General features: G+C 38.1%; 1 protein-coding gene across 1 annotated transcript in view; it reads left to right on the top strand.

The window, feature by feature from the left end:
* The window catches only part of ELMO1 (engulfment and cell motility 1), a 312,368-nt gene that overhangs the window by 123,126 nt on the left and 167,059 nt on the right, over positions 1-22,183 (top strand). Inside the window, exon 14 of the mRNA XM_050308939.1 lies at positions 495-626. Coding sequence (XP_050164896.1) covers positions 495-626 — 132 coding nt within the window. The remainder of the gene's footprint in view (positions 1-494; positions 627-22,183) is intronic.

The raw sequence follows: 22,183 nt of genomic DNA on the forward strand, positions 1-22,183 counted from the left end.
ATGTTGTTAGTATTATGATAGGGTGGTTATCACTGTCTTTAGACATTCATAGTAATTCCTCTCTTACCCATTTCTATGGTAGCAAAAATGGACAGTTACAAAAATGAATTCAGAGTGCTGAGTCATTTTGATTTCATCCAGCAAAATATTTTAAGTACCAGCTTCATTACCAGCTTAATTTAAAATCTATGTAATCTCTTGGCTACTGTGGTTAAAATCAAGTGTGTAGTTAGACCTTGATAATGTGGGTCCCACTTCTTAAAGTCAAAACTTGGGCACCTGCATGTGAATCTCATGAATGTGATGATTTTGAAAATGGGAACCACGAGGTCATTCTTGCTGACTGTTTCTCCAAGTACAAAGTAGGGAATTTAGACACAAAAAGGTTGGGCAGTGGAGGAAATATAGTGTTTTGAAACACCTTTTGTGGTATTGTTTGTTAAATTGAAAGTTAAGTTATTTAACCAATCTTTTTTAACCTTGTTTTGACATAGGCTCAACGGGATATCATATTTGAACTCCGAAGAATTGCATTTGATGCAGAGTCTGAACCAAACAACAGTAGTGGCAGTATGGAGAAACGCAAGTCTATGTATACTCGAGACTATAAAAAACTTGGATTTATTGTGAGTATTTTTTTGAGGTGATCCACTAAAAATGGGTGAGGGTGTCCATTATAGTACATGTTTTAATCAGTCACTTCTTCTCTCTATTTCCTAAAAGGGAATAGCTTTCTCTCCATCCCCAAAAATCCTGTTAACCCAAATTTACAGCTTTAGCAGAAGCTAGGGTGATGCAATGAGTGGCTATAAACTCTTTATAAAGGATAAGCAAGGAAGGTGAAGCAGTGGGATAGTCCTTTATGTTAGGGAGAGTTTGACTGTCTAGATCTTAATGATGGTGATGAAAGGGTTGAGTATTTTTGAGTAAGGACCAGGGGAAAGGCCAAGGAGGGAGATTTTGTGGCGGGAGTCTGTTACAGACCACCAACCAGGATGAAGAGTCAGACAAAATATTCCATAAGCATCTGGGAAAAGTCTTGGGATCTCTAATCCTTGTTCTCATGGGAGACTTTACACTTGCCAGCTGTCAGCTGGAAATATGATACAGTGGAGAGGAAACAGTGTTAGGAGGTTCCTGAAGTGTGTGGAAGATAACCGAGACCAACTGTATGAGGTTAAACAAGGTGAAGTGCTGGATCTTGCAACCCCATGACACACTCCAGGCTTGGGGAAGAGAAGTTGCTCAGAGGAAAAGAACACAGTGGTGTTGGTTACAACTGGCTGAATAGAAGCCAACCATGTGCCCAGGTGGCCAAGAAGGCCAGTGGCATCCTGGCTTGTACCAGAAACAGTGTGCCCAGTAGGGCCAGGGCAGTGATCATCCCCCTGCACTGGTGAGGCCACACCTCAAATGCTGTGTTCGGTTGTGGACCTCTCACTATAAGAAGGGTATTCTGGTGCTGGAGCAAGTCCAGAGAAGGGCAATGAAGCTGGTGAAGGGTCTGGAGCACAGATCTGGTGAGGAGTGTCTGAGGGAGCTGGTGTTGTTTAGCTTGGAGAAACGGAGACTCAGGGGAGACCTTATCTCTCTCCACAACCACCTGAAGGGAGGTGGTAGCAAGGTGGGGGGTCAGTCTCTTCTCCCAGGCAACAGGACAAAAGAGGTTTAGATTGGATATTATGTAAAATTTCTTCACAGAAGGGCTTGTCACATAGATAAGGCACTTAGGGATGTGGTTTAGCAGTGATCATGGCACAGTTGGACTCAATGATCCTAGAGATCTTTTCCAACCTAAACAACTCTGCTTCTAGTTGGAAGAAATAACTAGCTGAGGTTGAAGCATGTAGTTTTGAATGACATGTCATAATTAAAATCTAACTTTTAATGATATCTTTGGTGAATAAGCATTGCCTAATGAATCAGCCCTGTAAAGTCATTGTAGTCTGTTAATAATAATACTGATTGATGAGAACAATAAATCTGAGATAGGTCTGAGTGGTATCCACTTGTAGGGCCTTGTGTTTTGTTTGCTTGAAGTCCCTCCATCTGTGAATAGGGGATGCAGAATCTCTTACCCTGACTTAATCAGATGAATTGGAATTCTAGTCTTGCCTGAAACTGTGTTCAGGAACAAAGCATGATCTGGCTAAACTGTTGCATACTATATATTGATAAATTCTGTGTATTTCCCCCCTCTGGAAACAGAGCATGCATATGCACACTGCTGTCAGTATCTTGATTTATTGCTTGCTCTAGGTTAGTATGCAGTTTTCTTTCTCCTTGGGTAAAATGGTATACTTCATATCTTACTTGGTTCGTTACTGTGCTCTTGGCCTGGCAAATATACAGTGAATATAGTACAGTAGCCACAGTTTTCAGCACTTCTGGTGCAAGCTGAAATTCACTGTTCAGTTTGAGTACTCAGCTCAGTTCTGTGGTGTAGGGCTCAGTTCTCCCAAAACCACAAGGGAACTGGGCAGAGGCTTTCTGGATTCTGATAGTTATTTTCATTACTGATGAGTAAGGAAAGATTACTGCTGGATCAGTACTGTTGTATCTGTAAGGAGTCATAAGTAAATAGATGGGAAGGGAGGATCTTGGCATTTTGGGGCTGTAAGACTGTATGACCACTGTCATAGGAGAAGGAAAAGTAGCTGGTGGCAAAGAAGGAAATGGTGACAAACACAGAGGCAATAATGGGGTATGCTAAAGTCATGGTGGAATTGTATGTACAGAGATTGTGGCATATGGAAGAATCAAGGAGAGAAGTTTAAAACAATTGTTCTCTACTTCAGGCTGATCACTTTCAGATATCTGCTACTCACTGCAGTTTTATGAGATATTGAAAACTCAGCTCCTCTTAAAATCTGATCTTGCTTCCTTAAAACTGGAGCTAGAAAACTGAGTATATAACAGAATTTGAACTGGTACTCACACACAGATCTGAATTTCAATTCTATTTTTATTTCTGCTTAACAAGGACTAAGTATCACTAGTTTTGAAGTCTGGCACTAGTTATTCCAACGTTTTTGTTTGTCCCACAGGACATATTTTGATTCTTCAGAGCTGAGATTATTCACAACAACATGTTTTAGTTGATAGGGTTGTTAGGAAAACACTTGGTGTGAATCAGAATGTGTTAGTCTTGTCTGAGTTTGCAGGAACTCTTTTGCTGTGCCTGTGCAGCAGAGACTCATTCATTATCTTCATTACTCTCATTTGGGCTGTTCGTTGGGAAGCCTACTGGAAACACTCTGGCAGTTGTCAAGGGTAACTGCAGCACTGTTTACTATTTAATTGTGATGGCCTTTCACAAGGGAATGGGGAGCAGAGTTTAGGAGGGAATGGAACTGGGATTAAAGCAATGAAGAGAATGTGGGGAGGCATAATTGGAGATAAGAAGAAATATGTGAAAGTAAGCTGTGAAAGAAACACTATAGCAAGAATCCTAATAGGAGGCAGGTTATCCTACTGACAGTATGATAAGGCAATGTACAAATAATAAAAATGTCAATGGTGAGTTATTCTACTCATTGACAGAAGTTTTACCTTGAGCTAAGAGTCCAGGTAACACTGCATGTACACTTTTTTCTCAGCTGAAGAGGAATATGACCTTCCTCACAGGGCTGGGGAAGGAAGCAGGACCTGTTGTGAAGTCTGACTGATTATCCCCAACCTCTCACATGGTCAGTGCTCTGACTGGACTCTTGGCTACCTTCACTCCATCTACTTCTTTTCACTAAAGTTTCTTTGGTACTTTCATAAGTTGCAGGTAAAAGGTTGCATTAACAAACTGATGTATAATCTGAATAGCAGGAGGTTTGTCTTCCCCCTGTTCTGGCTGTGTGGCACAAGAAACCTGCCAAATAGGAGGCTGACTTTGAATGCTAACTTCATTCCACTGGTACTGATGGTCAGGAAGGTAATTTCTTGAACTGGTTAAACATTCATTCCAAAGGAGAGAGTAAAACCATGTCTAGCCATTAAGTTGTTCCTGTATGAGAAATGCAAGAATCCTATTTATTTTTCTCAGCCACATCAAAAAGTCTTACCCCACTACAAATATAATGTCCAGAAGAGACAAAGTCCAGACATGGTTTCAGAAGTTTACAATATAATTTGTTAAACTGCATAGTTAGAGACCTACATTCAGTTAAAGCAACCACAAGATCTCTCCAGATGGTTGTGATAAACTGTTTGTTATGGGCAAAGAGAATTTCAGATGAGACAGTCTTGAGATTTATTAAAATGCTAATAAATACAACTAAAATACCCAATTAGGGGATCTAAGATATGCTCCACCCTATTGAATTATTTATTATTTTCTGAGTCAATTACAAATTAAATAGCTTGAATACTCCCCCTTGCATTTGAGTAAACTTAATTCAAATAATCGAGGTAGGTAATAGTTACTAAAAATTTATAATCCTGTATATTTTCATAATAATTTTTTAAACGTTGCTACTGTCATTGAGAAGTTGTAGCAAATGTGTTTGTTTAGAGGCAACTGTGAACAAATTCTAAGGAGCTTAAACTAACTTAAAATGTTGGACTCGCCGTCCTCCGAAAAAATTATCATCCTAGAACAGTTTTCTCAAGTTTTTCATGTGTAGAACTTCTGGAGTTTTATTTGTTTGCTTTGTTTGGATTTTCTTCAGTTAAATATAAGTGGTTTGTATAAATGCAAAAAGGCAACATGGAAAGTGATTTCATAATTCTGCTGTGGCACATTTCTATTAGTGTTGAAAAATTAATAGTGGTTTAATGAAGGAGATATGAAATCAGTAAGGAACCATCTGATAAAAGGTGACAATTAAATGGAAATAGAGAATAGTGAGGCTTTCTTTAAGAGCAAGGCATGGGATTGACTTTCAAAATATTAGTGGTGGAGACATAAGAGAGTCAACATATGCAGATGAAATCTTCCAATGAAACATATACGGGAAGCATTGATGAAAGAACCGCCATGTAATTTACAAATTAGATGACTTTTTGGATTACAGGGACAGAAATGCAATTTTATTCAGTGATACAAAGAGATGTGGTGTTCATTTAGGACCCCTGGCAAGAATTTCACCTTCAGGCAAGTATTTTGACTGTAGCAAAAGATAAGAGAGATTGTGCAACATAGCCACAAAAAAGTCAAGTGTTAAGGTAGGATATATCTGGAAAGATATTTTTTAAAGCAGATAAACTGTTGAGGACATTTTCTGCATTTCTCAGACATCATATAGAATATTATATAATTTCAGTAAACTATGCAGTGACTCCTGGAGTGACTGAATGTGAGATGTGTGCAGAGGGTGAGGCTTGTGCAGTGATGAGGGAGATGTCTTACAAGAGTTGATTTAAAAAGGTTGCCTTATTTCCGCTAATCGGGCTGAATGCTGTGGATATCTTAAGTGTAAAATTGCTGAGAGGGAGGAAACTATATGTGTGCTAAAAGGCAGTGATGGCAATCCATTTATGGGAAAGATTTTTAATTGGAATGATGGGGATGAAAGTTGCTACTAGTTTAAAGATGGAGCTTGATCCTTTATGAGAAAGTTTGTATAATATGTTTCACAATGGTGCATCCAGGAAACAAACACACGAGTGCCATATGAGAAAAACCCCAACAAACAAGGTTGCTTAGAGAAGTTTGAAAGGAGACATGAGTAGTTAGACAGATGACTTAAATAGCCACATAGCTGATTTGTTGGACACTGCAAAAACTTTCTAATACGAGAAGAAGCAGCACCAGAATAGATAATTTGGAGAATTTGTCTTGTAGAGATCTCTGGAAAGAAACTTCAAAAATAGTTGAGAATAGACAAAGCATGCCTTAGGCAGAATGTAGACCTGACTTGCTTTTGAGATTTCTTCCAGACTTGTACATTTTTTTAGTTCATGTCCCAGATAAGCAGCTACTTTGTTTTATCCTTTGATCATTTTTTTCAAAAATCCCTTGTGTTACAGCACAATATCCAAGTATCGCTCTGAAGATAAGAACTATTCAGTTTTCTCGTTGGGTTCTTCTGTGGTGCTTCTCACTGTCTCTTTGAATAGTTCATTAGCTGAAGCCTAGGGATAGTGTTGCCCGTTTAGAGATGAAGGGAATATTTTTCCCCTGTTGAATTTTCCGGCTAGAGGAATATGCTCTCAGGACTTTATTTTTTGGAACACCCACTGCTTTTCTCAGTGCACAGCTTTTGTTTAGACCTGTGCAAGTGTTACTGTCTGTAGAGCTGAGTGTATCAAATCAGGTATTTGGAAAATGAAGGTCATAGAGTAAGTGACTGTCTTGTACATCACCTGCAGTCTCTCTTAAAGTCTCCTTGTCTTTAGGCATAGCTTTCTCACCAGGCCAGATCTGTTGGTGACTTAACCAAGAGTTTTGGCTTGAAGTTTAGGCTATCTCTGTTCCACCAGCAAATGGGAAGTAGCTGTTCAAGACACTACCTTTCCAAGCATGACCCATTTATGTGTCAGACTGTAGTGAGCCAGGGGGTTTTCCTCCAGAGCAGGTGAAGCTTAGTCATTCACTATGTAGAATGGAAAGTCCTTAGATTGTTGTGGCCAAGAATAACTTAAGACAAAGACATGAGCTGCCTGGATAACTACCCAGCATGATTTATTCCCCTTGCATCCATTCTGCTTCTTCCTGTGTAATTTTTCCTGCAGCCATCTCAAATGGAAACCCTTCTCAGGCTATCTTCTGTATGACAGAATATTTATCCTTTGACAAATTAAAATGATTGTGCACAGTAACCTCCTTCAGGTCTTGATATATTCCCTAGAGAATGTCCCGTCAGGGGAAAGAAGGAGGTTATCAGGGATATAATTTGCAACAATGTAATTAGTATCTTGTAATTGTTGCCTGCAAGAGATGACTGCAGCAAGTGCTGACACACTTCAGCCTTTAATTGCTGTCCTCTTCGACCTATCTAGTAGACCTCTGGTCTGTGTGATTTCCTCATGTTCACTTAAAAGTTTCTTGTTCTTGTCTCTCTCCCTCATTTTCATGCCATGCTCCATCTGTGTTCCCACTCCTGCCCCAGGATTTGAGAGGGAAGGATTAAAGTTAAGCTTTGGAAAAGTGTGGGGAGAAGGTGTTGTTTTAATGTTTGTTTTTCACTACCCAAATCTATTTTGATTGGCAGTGGATTGAATTGACTTCATTCAAGTCAAGTCTGTTTTGCCCATGATGGTAAACAGACTGGTTAACAGTCTCCCTGTCCTTATCTTGATCCACAAGCTTTTCCATCCTTTTCCTCCCCCTGCTCTGTTGAGGGAGGGGAGGAGGTGAGCAGTTGGGTGGGTGTGTAGTTGCTGGCCAAGGCTGGCACACCACAGCCCCTTTCTTTTATTTTGGTATGTCTTTAGGCTGCTTCTGGGCTTACTCACTGAGCCTTGTTATCGTGGAGGCTCTCCATTTTCTGTATTATATTGAGTCTCTTTTCTGTGTTATCTCTCTTTGCTTTTCAACTCCTTAGCTCCTATGGCTTTTCTCTCTCCATTTCTTTCCCTAGTCTTTGGTTTTCATTTCCCCATCCCCTTGGGCTCTTTGTTCCATTTTGACCTGTGTTTGGATCCACCTCTTTCCACCAGGTCTGATTGCCAGTCCCCATTACTTCATTCATTCAGTCTCCCTGAATTTCATCTTTATTCGTTCTTGCTCCCTTCTTGTGATGTGGTTCTCCTCTGGGTTTTCCCTTGTCTCCCTCTCTCCACCTCCTTCTCCTACTCTGTTTGTTCTTCCATCACTATGATGCCTGCTCTTTCAGATGGCTCTCATTTCCAGCCCTTGCACTGAAAGTTGTCAGGACTATCTAAAGACAACCAACAATTTGCATTTCTCCTGTGCTGTATTTTCAGAAATGGGTGAACTAGTTTTAGCTACATGGTCCAAATATTAATATTTGCCTCAGTGTGAAGAATTTCAGTTGCTTGATAAGTACTGTCCAAAACACTGAAAACTGGGAACAGCATCTAGTAATGGGAAACATTCGGCAATGGTAATAATAGTTAGCACTACTAACCCCACCTCTTAAATGATCTGTAGACAAAATGCTGTCCTTTTCATTTTTTTAACATAATGTTATGGAGTTGTGACTTGAATACTTCAAACATAAATTAAACTTTTTTTAAAAAAGACATGATGTTACTTCTTGCTTATTCTTCTGGGCTGTGAAATTAATTGCATCCTAGTTTTGAAAAATTTAACTTGAACTGTTGATTTATTGTAACCTACTATTAGCGATAAATTATTTGACCACAGATTTGAGTCACAGCTTTCCTGGGGATGGTTTGTGTGTATTAAAAGGAAGTTCAGATTTGCATTGATACAAAGACAGTAGGTCAATACTTAGGTTTCTGTGTGATAATAATTCATCTTTTATTACTGACTGATGGAAAGTAAAGAGAGTGAAGTCATGCAGTGAAAGGGCAATGTACAACTGAGTAGTTTGCATGGTGTGCAGTCAATTAAGCAGTAAATTGAGTAAAGCTTTAAAAAGTTAAAATGGAGAAAGACCAGGATGGGATTGGGATGCCAAGCCCTGCAGGAATATGAATAGTCCTTACATTCTATGGAGTTGCCAATGTCAGCTAGATCTCTGAAGCCCCTTTGTTCCAGCTGGTCATCTGGATTAATGGTAGCAGTCTGCCTGGCTAGAGAGGATAAAACTTTCCCAGGAGGGAGGGTGAGAGGGATATGGACAAAGCAGACCTCGGATGATGCATTTACTTAGCTATTCTTGTTGAAGACCTGAGGATGGCCATCCTTTCTCTTCCTGAAAAATGAAGACCTGACTGTTTGAAGTCTTACAACATTGTAAGTTGTAGTACTGGGAAAGTCCTGAACAGGAAGCTGAAGTCCTGTGATTTGAGACTGAAATCTGGAACTTGTGTTAAATGCTGAAAAACTAATCACAAAGGTCATGAATGGTCATTTTCAGCTATTTGGTTCACAACTCCCCATTGTTTCCTCCAGTTGGTTGATATTCTGCAATGATCATAGGTTTTTGTCCTTTGGGAAAGCTTTTCAACTGTAATAAAAAATATTACTTTCTTACATTCAGATTCTCTTGTGGGCTTTGACAGTGGCAGAGGAACATTTTTAGATTAATACTGTATATGTGCTAATCTAGATCTGATCCTTTTTTAATTTTAAATTAATAAGACTTAATAGTTGGCTTAATGGTAGAGCAACATCGATGACAAATTGTCTGTACTACTGAAAGCTATTAGAAGTTTTCCATCCTCCACTCTTTCTACTCCTACAACCCTCTCTTTTGCTATCTACTATTTCAAAACTTGTGAAATCAGTTGTTGCTAGGGAAAAAACCAAACAACTTGAAAAAGATTTTCTTTTGCTGAGCTCTTTGGATATGCAGTAGTTGAGGCTACTTCTCCTCAAAACAGAAGTGCCAGGCCCTCAGGTCAGTTGCCCTATTTCTATATGTAACAATGGCTCACTCTAAAGTAAAAGACTTTGTCATTTACTAATGATAGGTAATAATTAAGCACTATTCAGCACAGCAAAACCCGTGTCTTATAGCAGTCCACCAGAAAGGAGAATCTTCTTTGCACCTTTCATTGTAATACATGGTTTGTAGATGTGAGCATCTTTTTATTTAACAGAAATAAATTTGCAGATGGTATAGCCAGGAAAAAACCAAAACATGCTCTGCCCTTTGCCACTGAAATTCCCTTATGTTGGACTAGTGGGCTAAGACAGGAATATAGATAGGATTTTTCCTCTCGTTTTTACCTTTATGACCACTAGAGGTTGCTCTTCTCCATTGTTTGCGAGCATCATTCTCCATTCTGTCATTTCGTTTTGAAGCTGAAATTTTTCAGTGCCTATTTTAGAAAGAAAGCCATTACTGATTTATTCCTTGGGTTAAGTTTTGAAAGATGAAGACTAATCATACATATTTATTTCTAGGTGTTATGAAAGAATGTATAGCGACTGTCACTTTTGGTAATTGATCATCTTTTAAGTAAAGAGACATAGGCAGATTCATATGACTGTTTTTGCTTTTGTAAACACTTCTTTGGAAGTGTTTGAGACAAAACAGGTCTTGAGGACCAGTTCTGTCATTTTGTTTTCAGAGAGCAACGTTTATCTCTGTAGTCCTGTTGCTTTGTATAGGAATATCACAAGAACAAGATCTAATCACTTGGAAGAACAGCCCAGGACCTTGACTAATATTGGTCTTAAACCTATGAAAATATCTAAATGGATGTAAATGCTTGAAATATTTGTGGTTTTTATTAATATTGTGTGCATCAGCAGTGCAGTACCACATTGTACTAGAAGAGCCCGAACTTGAATTTTAGGAAAAGGTAGAAATAAGATAGCCATTAAGGCCTTAATTCATTCCCTTACTCTTTGTCCCACTTAATTACATGCATATGCAGTATTTCTTTTATCTGCCTCTGCTCTTTTGCTCCTTTACACTTTGCTCTATATTTCTGTCATGATCCTTGCCTCTTGTTCAGCTCTAGGCTGATATTTGTAGTTTTCCTTTCCATCTGTATTGTTTTCTGTACTAACACTCTTGCACTTCTTCCAAGCCTTTCTACTCCCAAATGCTTGACTTTGACGCTCACATCTCACTATTCTGTGAGCCCTTCTCTTTCCACTCCACTCTTGGTTTGTTTTTTTTTCTCTAAGCCTGCAAAATGGGGCCAAGGAATGCTCACTACAGGCAATATCTTCAGAAAAAAAACCTGTATGTGTTCCAAAGAGATTTATTAAATTCAGTTAATCCTGAGCATTTATAATTCAATCAAATATAGGCTATGTTCAGAAGGAATCTCAAGACTGACACAAGAGCAAGTCTTAGAAGTTTTTCTTGCATAGCATGAGTGGGCTGGGGTTTCTTGACAACACAGTTATGTAAAAATTGATTTAATAAGAGCAATGCAGTGCTTAAAAAACCATGCCTAAAAATAATCAAATAACTTGCTAAATCTTGCTAAGGCTTTTGAACAGAAAGAAAAGGTTAGGCATTCTGTTCTAATAATTAAATTAATTGTAAAGTATCAGATACTAGAGTCTAAAAATGGGAAGTGTCAGACAACCTGAACTGCTGGTGGCACAACCAGATTTACCCTTAATTGAAGCACTTTTTCAAGTGTCTCATTGTTTTTGGCATCTTCCTTCCTTAATGTTTCTTTGAATATTGCTGCTTGATAGATCTCTAACAGAGGAACCACAATGATAGGTGCTGAAAGCTGTATGAGAAAGGTGAACAAAATATGTGAAGTACAATAAAAGAAAAACAAAATGAAAGAGGAAGGACATATAAATGACCTGACAATATAAATTTTCTGAAGCTATATGGAGATAGTTCAGTCTGGAAAAAAGAACAAACACAAACAAAGCAAAAACCAAAACCCCAAACAAAGTCTCCATTTCACTTGTTGAAAAACAAAGGAAAGTTTTAATTTTATTAAATTACTATTGTAGACTATTTTACGGTGTGCAGCTCCACATGGAAGTCTCACGGAACATTTTCTAAGAGAGTGCTTGGATCTTGTGTTTACAATAATACTAAATACCTGTCAGCATTGGTTTTCTTTATAATTCACCTGAAGATAGAAATACTTGACTTACCCTATGTATGTGGCTCAATATTGTTTGGAGTACAACTGAACGTAATTTTAAAAGAAAGCTGGTGGCTAGTCTGTAAGATTGCACAGCAGAGGGCACTAGCGTCGTGCCAGATGTCAGTTGTTTGCAGAAGTTTCTCAACAGCTTGTTTGCATGGAATACACAGTCTTTTCAGCCTTAGAAATAGTAGAAATAACTGATCTGGGCTGTAATTCCCATTTCTCATTTGAATGCCAGCAAATGTTTGATGTTTAGGCTAAATGATACCTCTGAGTGTTACTTAATTTGGCTTGCATGATGTGGTTTGTGATACAATGCACTGTAAGTGGAGTTTCCTTCCTGGCACTTACTGGTGAAATATTTTATCTCTCTAAAATATTCCTGTGTCTGAGTGTTTTTCAGCCTTATGTAGGTTCTGTGACAGGGATGCTTTCTTGCAATCTGGATTTTTTTAGTTATTTTCCCCCACCCACCCCCAAGAGTCTCTACAAATCTGTAAGAGATGAGATTTTGTAAATATAGTTATAGATCTAATCAGAAAACCTTACATTTGGTCACCAATTCAGACTGTGTTCTGCAAAGGTGAACAATATCAGCAAAGTATCAATATTCTTCCAAACCTGAGAGGTAGAAATACACAAATCACTCAAGCTTACACTCACAACCATCCTGTCCTTGGCACTGTTAGGAGTTCATAGATGTGTAACCTACTTCATTCTTTCCCACAAGCATAGTTTCATAGTTTTAAGTTACTGTTTGCCATAAACAAAGCATTCCATGGTTTCATGTCGTGCTATGCATACGGTGCTAGGCTGTGGAAAAAAACGGGGCTGTGCTGGAAAAAGTATTGCTGCACGTAGAATGAAGTGCTGCTTGCTGAGGTTTGCAGCCTAGCAAAGTTCGTGCTGAAACTCAACTCCCCACGCTGACATTCAGATGTGCTGAGATATTCCAGTCAATGTGTGGTGATGGGAGATATCCCCTCTGGTATAACTTAGAGGAGGGTGGCCCCCCCCAGGGTTAGCGTTTGATCTGCAAATCTCTTTGTTAAGCCCCTGAACCACTGTGAGCAGTGCAAGGAGGTGTGGGTAGGTACCTGCTAGGCACAAAGCAGAGAAGCAGCCTGGTTACCCTACATATGAGTGGGGTGTAACCCCCTGAGGGAGAGGGGTGACCTCGTCTGGCCATGGGGGCAGATGCTCTCATGTGACTCCAGAGTTGCTCAGCCCAGTGTGATCGCAGTGTGGAATAAATACTCAAAAATGAAAGAAAAAAAAATTAGGTGATGAAAACTGTGAATTTATTGGTAAATCCAAATATAATGCATTTTTTCTTCGTCATCAGACTGTAGTCTGCTGATCCTGAGTGCTTACAGAGGAATGCAAGAGAATTACTGCTGTTTGGAGGCATGAGGTTTTAAATGGCTGGGAGAAAACCTGAGGAACTTTTTTTTATTAACCAAAATGTGTACATTGTAACCAGGAAAGCCAGACCTTGTGACACGTGCAGTGGCTGATATCTGTGTGGTAGAGAACTACTAATATTTTATAAACTTGGCACTGTTGATCTGAATTGATAACTGTACAGAATGAGGTTCCTGGGTCAGATGCATCTTGATAGTGACCAGTAGCAGGGGCCAGCAAATCCATATGTTAAAGCTGCTGTTCTTGTTTACCATGCAGCTGCATGTGATTTCCCAGGTTTATTTGTCAGGAGCTATGGGCATCTAACAACTTTGTTAACTAACATCACTGTTAAAATTAATAAACCAGCCTTTTACCATATGTAGCTGAATTCCTCTTAGCTGTAGTCCTTCCAGTCCTTCCAGATATAAAAGAAAGAAAAAATAATCACATATTGATGGGCCACCAAGCTACTTTGACCTTTCAGTATCACTTTAAGGATGAAGTTAAAACTCACCAGAATGAAATAACTGTGATAGTATGTTTGTGAGTGTGAATGAACTGACTCTGTATGACATCAATCCTTTTTTGTTTTGATTTTTTAATACTTTATTTATTTTGTATTTATTATAAATATTTGTCGAATCCTTTAAATAATTTTCCTAATGAAGAAAATTGTTTTGCCAAGAAAGAAAAAAGTTTTTAAAAATATTTTTATACCTTTCTAGTAGTTTTAATTGTGAAATTGTAAAATAAAAATCTTAAACTCAGTGTGATTTGAAAAAGTATACTTCTCTTGAAGAAAATCCGGTGCAATGGAACACTGAATTTCTGGCATATTTTTTTATATACTATGTATGGTTTATCCAATTGTTTTCTTGTTTGCTGCGCTTTTACTGTGTTCATCCCACTTATAAACTCGTGGGGGCAGGCAAGCTCCATAGATTTGAATGGAGCTGGGCTGAGTAGTTTGCTTCAAGTGTATTGTAACAGAAGAATTGTATTCTGACTCCCTCCCTTAGAGGCAGATCTTGGACATCTTTCACTGGATATTATGTACCCCGCATGCCTCAGAATTTGCATACAAAAAATAAGATGAAGAAACAGCCCTCACAAAACTGATCAGACATAGTGACATCTCTCTTCTTTTGTAGTGTGAGATTCATCTGTTTCACAAGGCTTGGCTTGGATAGCTGATTCCAGACAAACCCTTGCTTGATGATGGTAGTTTTGTTAAGCTGTAAATTCAGTGTCAATTACCGTTAGTAGTTTTTTAAGCTTATGCAATTTTTCAGTGTATACATCCATACAGGGTGTGTTACTTACATGTACATATGGCTCTGTTCCCCCTCCTCTCTGCAGTCAGCTTGTTACAGAACCCCTACATAGAATCACAGAATAGTAGAGATATGTCTTCTTTTAAAAAAAATTTCCTTAATTTTATAAAAATCTTCCAGCATTTTTCTCTGGAGACATTGGAAACCCAACCTTAGGAGTTGCAGTGTCGTCTGCTCTAGGTGACCCTGCCTTGGCAAGGGAGGCATTGGACTAGATGATCTCCAGAGGTCCCTGCAGCTCCATCCTCTTTTTGACATCTATGTGGAGGAGACTGAAGGCAGAGCAGAACAATACCCAGACATGCAAAACATATCAGCGTTTTGCAAAGCTAGTCACAAGAGCTTCACATTACTGTAGAGGGAGGCAAAGAAAAAATTAAATTTCCTAATAAATAGATTCAATGATTTTTTATTTTCTTTTCTTTTTCTTCTTTTTTTTTTTTATTTTTCTTTTTTATTTCCTCACTATTGAGGACAGATCAGGGTATCCTATAGGATGGCACAGGTTATTGTTGACTTAAGATAGAAATATAAGACTCACAGGTTATAGGAGGCATTGGTCCTTACTCCAAACCTGTCTGTGACATTCACAGTTTGGCTGTTTGTACTCAAGAAGGAGGAAGATTTGACTGCAGAGATAGTAATTTTGTTCATGGGGATATCAATCCCGAAGTATTTAAAATATCATATGTGTTGACAGTTCCTTTGCTGTAGATCAGTTTTCAGCTTGTCCTCTGTGATTATTAGAAGCTTAACTTGGTCACAAGGTAATAAACAAAGTGTCAGTGTGTGAACCGCAGACTCCAAAGTGGTAGCAGGCTTTTTACCCAGTTCTGCAAGTCTGGATGCTGAGCCACTGATGACATTTCAGCTCTGTTTCCTGGAGCTCTGCGATGGAGTTTTCTGTTTTAAATTTGGACAGCTGCTGTATCTGGCTGCCAGGCAGCCAGTAGGTTCACATGGCTGATTCATTTTGAGCTAGGGTTTTCTGAGACAGAGGGCTGACTTCTCTGTACTCTTTATTTGAACTAAATGCAGCCTGAGCCTTTCCTTTTGCACGTGACAGCTGTTATAGCTAGCTTGCTTGAAAAAGAAAAATGTGAAACCTTTTTACAGAAGTATCTAAAAGGAGAGCAAGATCTATCCCAGCTTAACTTTCTCATATTTGGCATTGGATTTAGGTTCTTTACAAAGCTCACAGTTCTCAAAGCATCATGGATTGTAAGGATGCAAGGATGTCCTCAGCCACCACAGTCATTGATATGAATGAAATTCCAAGGGAAGTAAAATTCACTGCACAAATGAAGCGTCAGACTTTTTGTTCTGTGGCTGTGCCGTGCCCACCGTAGTACATAAGCATCATATCCTTTATTGGAGATGATAGTTGTTACAGCAGGAAGGGTCCCATTCAAAATTTCATTCAAGTCCTCTGAGGGATGACGTAAGGGAGAGTCAAATGCATTAATTAGGTGGGCTGCTTCACATGTGGGTTCCCTGTAGATACACATCCTCAGGAAAGTTGTAGTGATTATTTTTACCCTGATCTTAATTGGTTGCTTATAATTTCAGTAATTTTTCTTTAAAAGAAACCACAACTGAAAGTTGTTTAAATTAATGCACCTTAAATTACAGAAGCAAATGTTATGTCAAAATAGTTACATTTAGATAGAACTGCCTGGAGTGTAACTAAAACGATCAAAAATATGCTCTCTCTGTAGTCTTATGCTTAGTAAAATCTGATTCAAGCAGGCACAGATTTGGCAGAACTTGGTTTTGAACTTTTCTTTTTACTTCATAAAAGGGTCTTGTGATTTTTTTTCTTGTTGATAGGCAATGCAACTCAAGTGTTTTGTCCATATGCTACAGTATATATTTTTGCACAGTTGTTAGCTATTTTTTATCTTTTCCTTAAGTTTTATAAAAAATGTCTGTGGCAGTGCTCTGAATTTCTCCTTAATTGTGGAACCATTATGCCATTATAGTTAAATAATGAGTGGAAACCACAGTGTACCTTCCTTCACTTGCATTAAGCTTACCTAAATTCAAAAATAGCTTTTCATGCCAAAATTAAACTTAGGAACACTAAGTCTAACTAATTGACACATCTGATAGGACTCATAGAAATAAAATTACTCAGGCAGATTTTGATTCTGGCATACATGACTTCTGCCTAGTTGCAAACATTTAATCTGCGTTTATTTGCAGTGTAGATGGATTAATTTCTTTGGCTTGCAGTTCCTGCTAGCACTGTTCACACTGTTTTCTCACATGACTGTCTTCTTGCTAGCTTGATAATTCTCCTGCTGGGCAGGATGGGAATTCATGCCTTAGATGCTGTCTGTGTAGACAAGGCAAACTACTTTAATGACACTGGTAAAATTAAACTAATTGATCTCCTGCACATTCCAAAGTCATAAAAAAGCCTATATTTATAACAGTAGCTCTTTTTAGGTTGGGAATACTCTATGCCAGTTTTTCCTGGTATACTTTATGAGTGTTGTAGTTCTTGCTGGCCAGGACATGGATAATATATTCCATCATGATTTTGTAAGAGCTAGAGTTATCTGAAAAGCTGTAGCCCTTGGTTGCTCTCCATCAGCACTGGCTGGAGGGACACCTGCTTCATATGCTTTCAGTTGGGCCTCTAAAAAATCTCATGGGAAAGGACCCTACTTCCCTGCAGTGAAAACCGTCTGGATTAACTCACGTCTCATCCAGCAGCAATCCAAAGTGGACTTTGCCCAAAAATGTAAGACAGGAAGTTTTGCAGAGCCTGGCTGTTAAATGATCTGTAGTAATAATAAACTAGTATGGCATTTAGTTTCTTAACCCAGTCTATCTCTGTGTGCAAGTGGATATTTGACAGCTTACTGAGTTATTCTGTAAACTCAGTGGATACGTGGAGATATCTGGAAGTAATTTTCCACACTAAAAAAATGTAATTGAAAAGGCCATGTCCCATTGATTCATTCTAAATATCCCTGAAAGAGTACACGACCTGTTACTGCTCGATAACTACATTTGCCCAGAAAACATTACTTCAGTAATAAGAAGTCAGCAATCTGTGAAGTGCTAAATATGTATCTAACTCTAAAGTCTGCCCTTGTTAACTACAATAAAACCTGAAAGGTGGCTCATAGTTGTCATACACTGGACAAGATGTGGTCACTCTCAGTTATAGCACTCATTTTGTATTCTTCTAGACTTTCAAACTAATGGCAGTCCCTAGGGCTTAAGATTTTGGAATTCAGAGCTCAGTGTAACATAGGTATGTGTAACATAGGTATCCCTAATACAAGTATGTGCAAAATACAAAGAATTATGCAAGAGCTCTTTGTCTTGCTTTATAATGTGTAATTTATTCGTGACTGAAAATATGTAGTGCTTGTCTTTTGACATGCCTATTATGTTCTATCTGGTGGTTTTAACTGATTTAATTGCACTACCCTAACATTTAGATTTTTGCAATTTTGACCACCATAGCATCCTTGCATGACTGGGACAGATTTCTGGTGGTGACTTACATAGAACTCTGTGGTGCTTTACGTTAGATTACATAGTGGCTCAATGAATTAAGGGAATATGGTAGTCAAATAATATTTTTTTAAAGTCTTTCATAGGGCAAATTATGCTCAGATTGTACTTACATTGTCTTTGATATTAAGAAGGTTGGGTTTATATTGGTGAGGCCAAACCTGATCCAGAAAGTCTGTTGCTTAACATGTTACATAAATTAGAATGAGTTTTATTATAGGAAGGTAACATTTGTAGTCTAATAATATGTATTGCAAAGATGTCAAAAAAGCAACAACAAAAATATCAAAACTTAAGCTGGTAGAAATGGCCAAATATTGGCCTAAACACAAGAGTGAGAAGAGCTAGAAATATGTCAGTTAAAGGAAAAACTACCATCATTATATGAAAATATAATTTGTAAGTCTTCATGAAAACTGTGTCCCGTAGAAATATCCTGGAGTTCTTTATGTGTGGTGTGAATGTGATTTAAATGACTTGCACTGAAAGTATCTTAAATTACTTCCTGCATATTCTTTCAAAGATACAACAGTAGCTGAGCTTTCAATACTTCTCACTTGCATTAGACGGGGGGTTATTTATTTATTTATTTTTTAGTAATTCAGGGATCATTCAGATACATTTTCATTCTATCATAGAGTTCTACTGGAAAATTAAAAAAAATAGACTTTGGAAAAAAAAATCCCATTTACAAATTTAAACGGTTATCAAGAGAAAAACAAATCTGTTAGTTCTTACTTTCGCTGAATACATAAAGGTTGAAAATTCCCAAGTCACTCTTGTATCTCATTAAATGGGATGGTGAAAGCTGTGTGCACCATCATCATCTCTTTGAATATAGTGTTGTTAAATAAAAGGACAAAACTGTTTCCTCATTAAGAATTTTAGCTGACTACCTCTGCAGAAATGTTGTGTTCTTTTAATGCAGCATTTTTTCTTATTTGTAATTCTTGTGTAAACAAACAGATGGGAACATTCTGCTGTAAAGCTTTAGGTTTATTTAGGGAAGGGGTAAATGGTGAGGTTGTATGCTCGTTGATACTTCCAACATAAGTGTATCAATTTATAATTCACTCTGAATATAGCTCAGGTTCCCACCCTCCTGGTCCTGAGTTCTTAGGAACAAACATCCATGTATGTACTATGATTTCTTCATTGGATTCAGGGAAAGTTTTTGCATAGGTGCTGTAGAACCAGGTAGGTGATTACTTTCCTTCCCAGCCTACAGAGCCTTGGTTTTAGATTTAAAAGAAAGTAGAAAATGAGTAAGCAAGCAATTGAAGATGGGAGAAAGAGATTGCTGTCCCTGGTGTTATATTGGAAGACAGATTGTTCCTTTTTCTGCAGAAAAAAATATGACCACTTTTGAAAGGGTTCATTTTAGAATGACACCATTTAAATTGGAGTCTTCAGATGTTCTGAAGTTCTTCTATCATCAGTTCTTTTACAGTCCTGATTCTTCCCTGGAAACTTCTGGTGTGTTTTTGTCATGCGAACTTACAGAAGTGAGGCATTCAGAATAAGGTTTCCCCTGAGCTGCTTTGGGATTGGGAAAACAGCTATTAATGGGTCTAGCACCTACTCAGGACAAATTAGCATGATTTGGCAACTGATTTACGTGTCTACACATAGCACTGGTGCAAGATCTGTGATATGCTGTCAATATCTGTCAAGACAGAAATAAATTTGTATGTTAATGGCCTAGGAATGCAGGGAAGTAAATGGTATTCTGTGCTTCGGCATATTCACATGGAAGATACTGTTGTTAGGAATAGTATAAGGAACGAGCAGTACTTATTCCATTAGCAGCTACGGACAGTACACCATTACTGTGATTAGGCATCTCGGTGTGAGGACACATTCTTACGACTTAAATCTATACATCCCTCGGAGATTGCCAAAAGTAAGACAGTGAAGCCATTCAGGACAGAGAAGAAAGCTCTACACAGCTAGGACTGCATGAGAATGCTAGGTTGTCTGAAATAATTACTGCACTGGGATTTAGCCAGAATAGCTGTCATCTTGTGAAACATGCCACAGGATTTTTTTAATTTTTCTTTTCATTTTGGTTTTCCATCTTGTCCAAAAGCATGAATATTTGTTTCCACAGTATCCTACTATGTTGGTTAACAAATTCCTGGTTCTTTTGTTATGTTAACATGTACAGCATAAGAATAATAAGCACTTAAATACTGCTCAGATGCTGAAGCTGAAAGATGCATAGTTATTACTCAGCCTAGTGGAAAAAAAAAATTATCTGAAAAATTTGACGTAACTAATCTGTTCCATTTGTATTTCTTACTCTTTGCTTTTTGTAAAGAGAAAAATGCCATAAATTTTGTACTAAACAGATGCAACAAATATGCCTGAAGAACTGTGTTCTGTATATTTAATAAATTATGTTGTAGGTGGGGGTGTTTGCATACCTCTGAATTATTCACTATAGCATTTTAGATAATTTATTTAGCTTTGTATCTCATTCCATACCCACTCTCAATAAGTTAATATTTCAACCACAAACATTCATCATGTTAAGAAAAAGAGGATTTTAGGGGGAGGGAGAAAGGAGGAAGGGAACAAAGTGTCTGACATTCCTTTTGAATTTGAAGAATAATTGAAGTTAATGTATTGTCTCTCATGTACCAGAATTGTTTTGTGGATCCTCAGCTATTATCAGCTCCAGTTATTTGACTTAACAGAGCTGAAGATCAGCCCTGGTTATCCTGGGATCCAGAAACTTTTAAAACAAACAGCTAAAAATAGCTGGGTTTATAGGCTTGACTCGGAGAAAAAGTAAGAAGTGATGGAGAGATCACTTTTCTGGTTGAACATAGAACTAGTAGTAATCATCAGAGACAAAATAAGTTATCCATACTAAATATGATGAGATTTCTCATGCTTTCACTGTATTTTGTTTCTATACAATCTGAGATGCAGAATGGGAAATTTGAGAGGTAGAAGGAAAGAACTATTCAAGCAACAGTAGGTCAGCCTTTTTATAAAAAAGTATTAAAGAAGTATCCTGCTTTTATTTAACATTGTAAATACTAGTGAAATGAGTACTAGTATTTTAATTGCTGGAGTAAGGTAGATGGGTGCTCTCTCTGCTTGCCAGGTATTTATCCAAGTGCACCCTACCTGTGCTATCACATGGGAGCCAAGAGTGTATGTTCAGCCCTGTGCTGAAGTTCTCCTTACAAAAAGCATTGTAAAGCTGGTGCTTGTAGGATTGTCTGTTGACTGGTGGTTGCTGTGGTTCCCAACAGCTTTCCCAAGGAAATGTACCTCATGACACAGCTAAGTATCAAGTGGTGTTCCCCAGAACATGTACGTTATGGCTAAAATGAAGGCAGTTTCAAATGCATAAAAGGACTGGCTTAGATGTTCATGGTGGGTTGGGGGATGGAAGGATGGATGTTCAGGTGGACATTTGTGTGTCTGTCAGACTCAGCCTCTCTTAAAACTCACTGTTTGGAATGTTTGAAAATTGCAGGAAGGAAAGTTTTCTCCTCCCAGAAGCTGAAGTCTGTTGGGCTTGTGATGTTTTTGAAGCAGTTTTGTACTGATTTTAAGTGTTCTGACTGATAAATGCATCAATGTGGAAGATGAAAGTTTGCATTGGGGAAATAGCCATGAAGTGCTTTTGTCCATCATTCAGAAGAAAGTGGAAAAAACAGGAAACAAACAAAAATGCAGTTGGAAAAAAAAGGAGTTTTGGGAAAATACAACTCAGTAAGCCTTTTTCTTCCCTCCCTAGACTTCTACCACCCTTTTGCAATACCTACTGCGTAGATATTTCCATATAAAATCTAAGATTCTGACCTCCTCTTGATTCCCTATTGCAAATAATGAGCCTATGATTGTTTTGCTTGTACACTCATTCTCCTAAGCTGGAAATGTACATTCAGTAGGTTGTGCATGCCATCTTCAGCCATCTTTGTCTACTCTTAAAGTTGCGCAGGCATCTTAATGTATAATTTTTACTTTCTACTATTTCTAATCTTTTTTGTGACTACAAATTATTGACTAACTAAAACCAACCTATGATGCATCTAAAGATAAAATAGGCAAGAAAGTGGGATCTCACATTTCTACCACTTCATGGCCTGACAGACTCAACAGAAGAAAAAGTAGTAAAACCTATGCTTTTGTCAGTGAGGTGGGTGGATCAGACCCTGAGCACACTGCAGAAGCAGACTAATGGAAGAAATCTGTGCTGATCTTTACCAGTTTTCTGGTAGTAAATGCACTTTTAAAGTCTCTGTCAGCTGGGTCTTGCAGAATAGAAATGCCATTGCAAA

This window comes from Myiozetetes cayanensis, unplaced genomic scaffold (genome assembly GCF_022539395.1).
Source record: "Myiozetetes cayanensis isolate MyiCay16 unplaced genomic scaffold, myiCay2020 scf1, whole genome shotgun sequence".
NCBI lineage: Eukaryota > Metazoa > Chordata > Aves > Passeriformes > Tyrannidae > Myiozetetes > Myiozetetes cayanensis.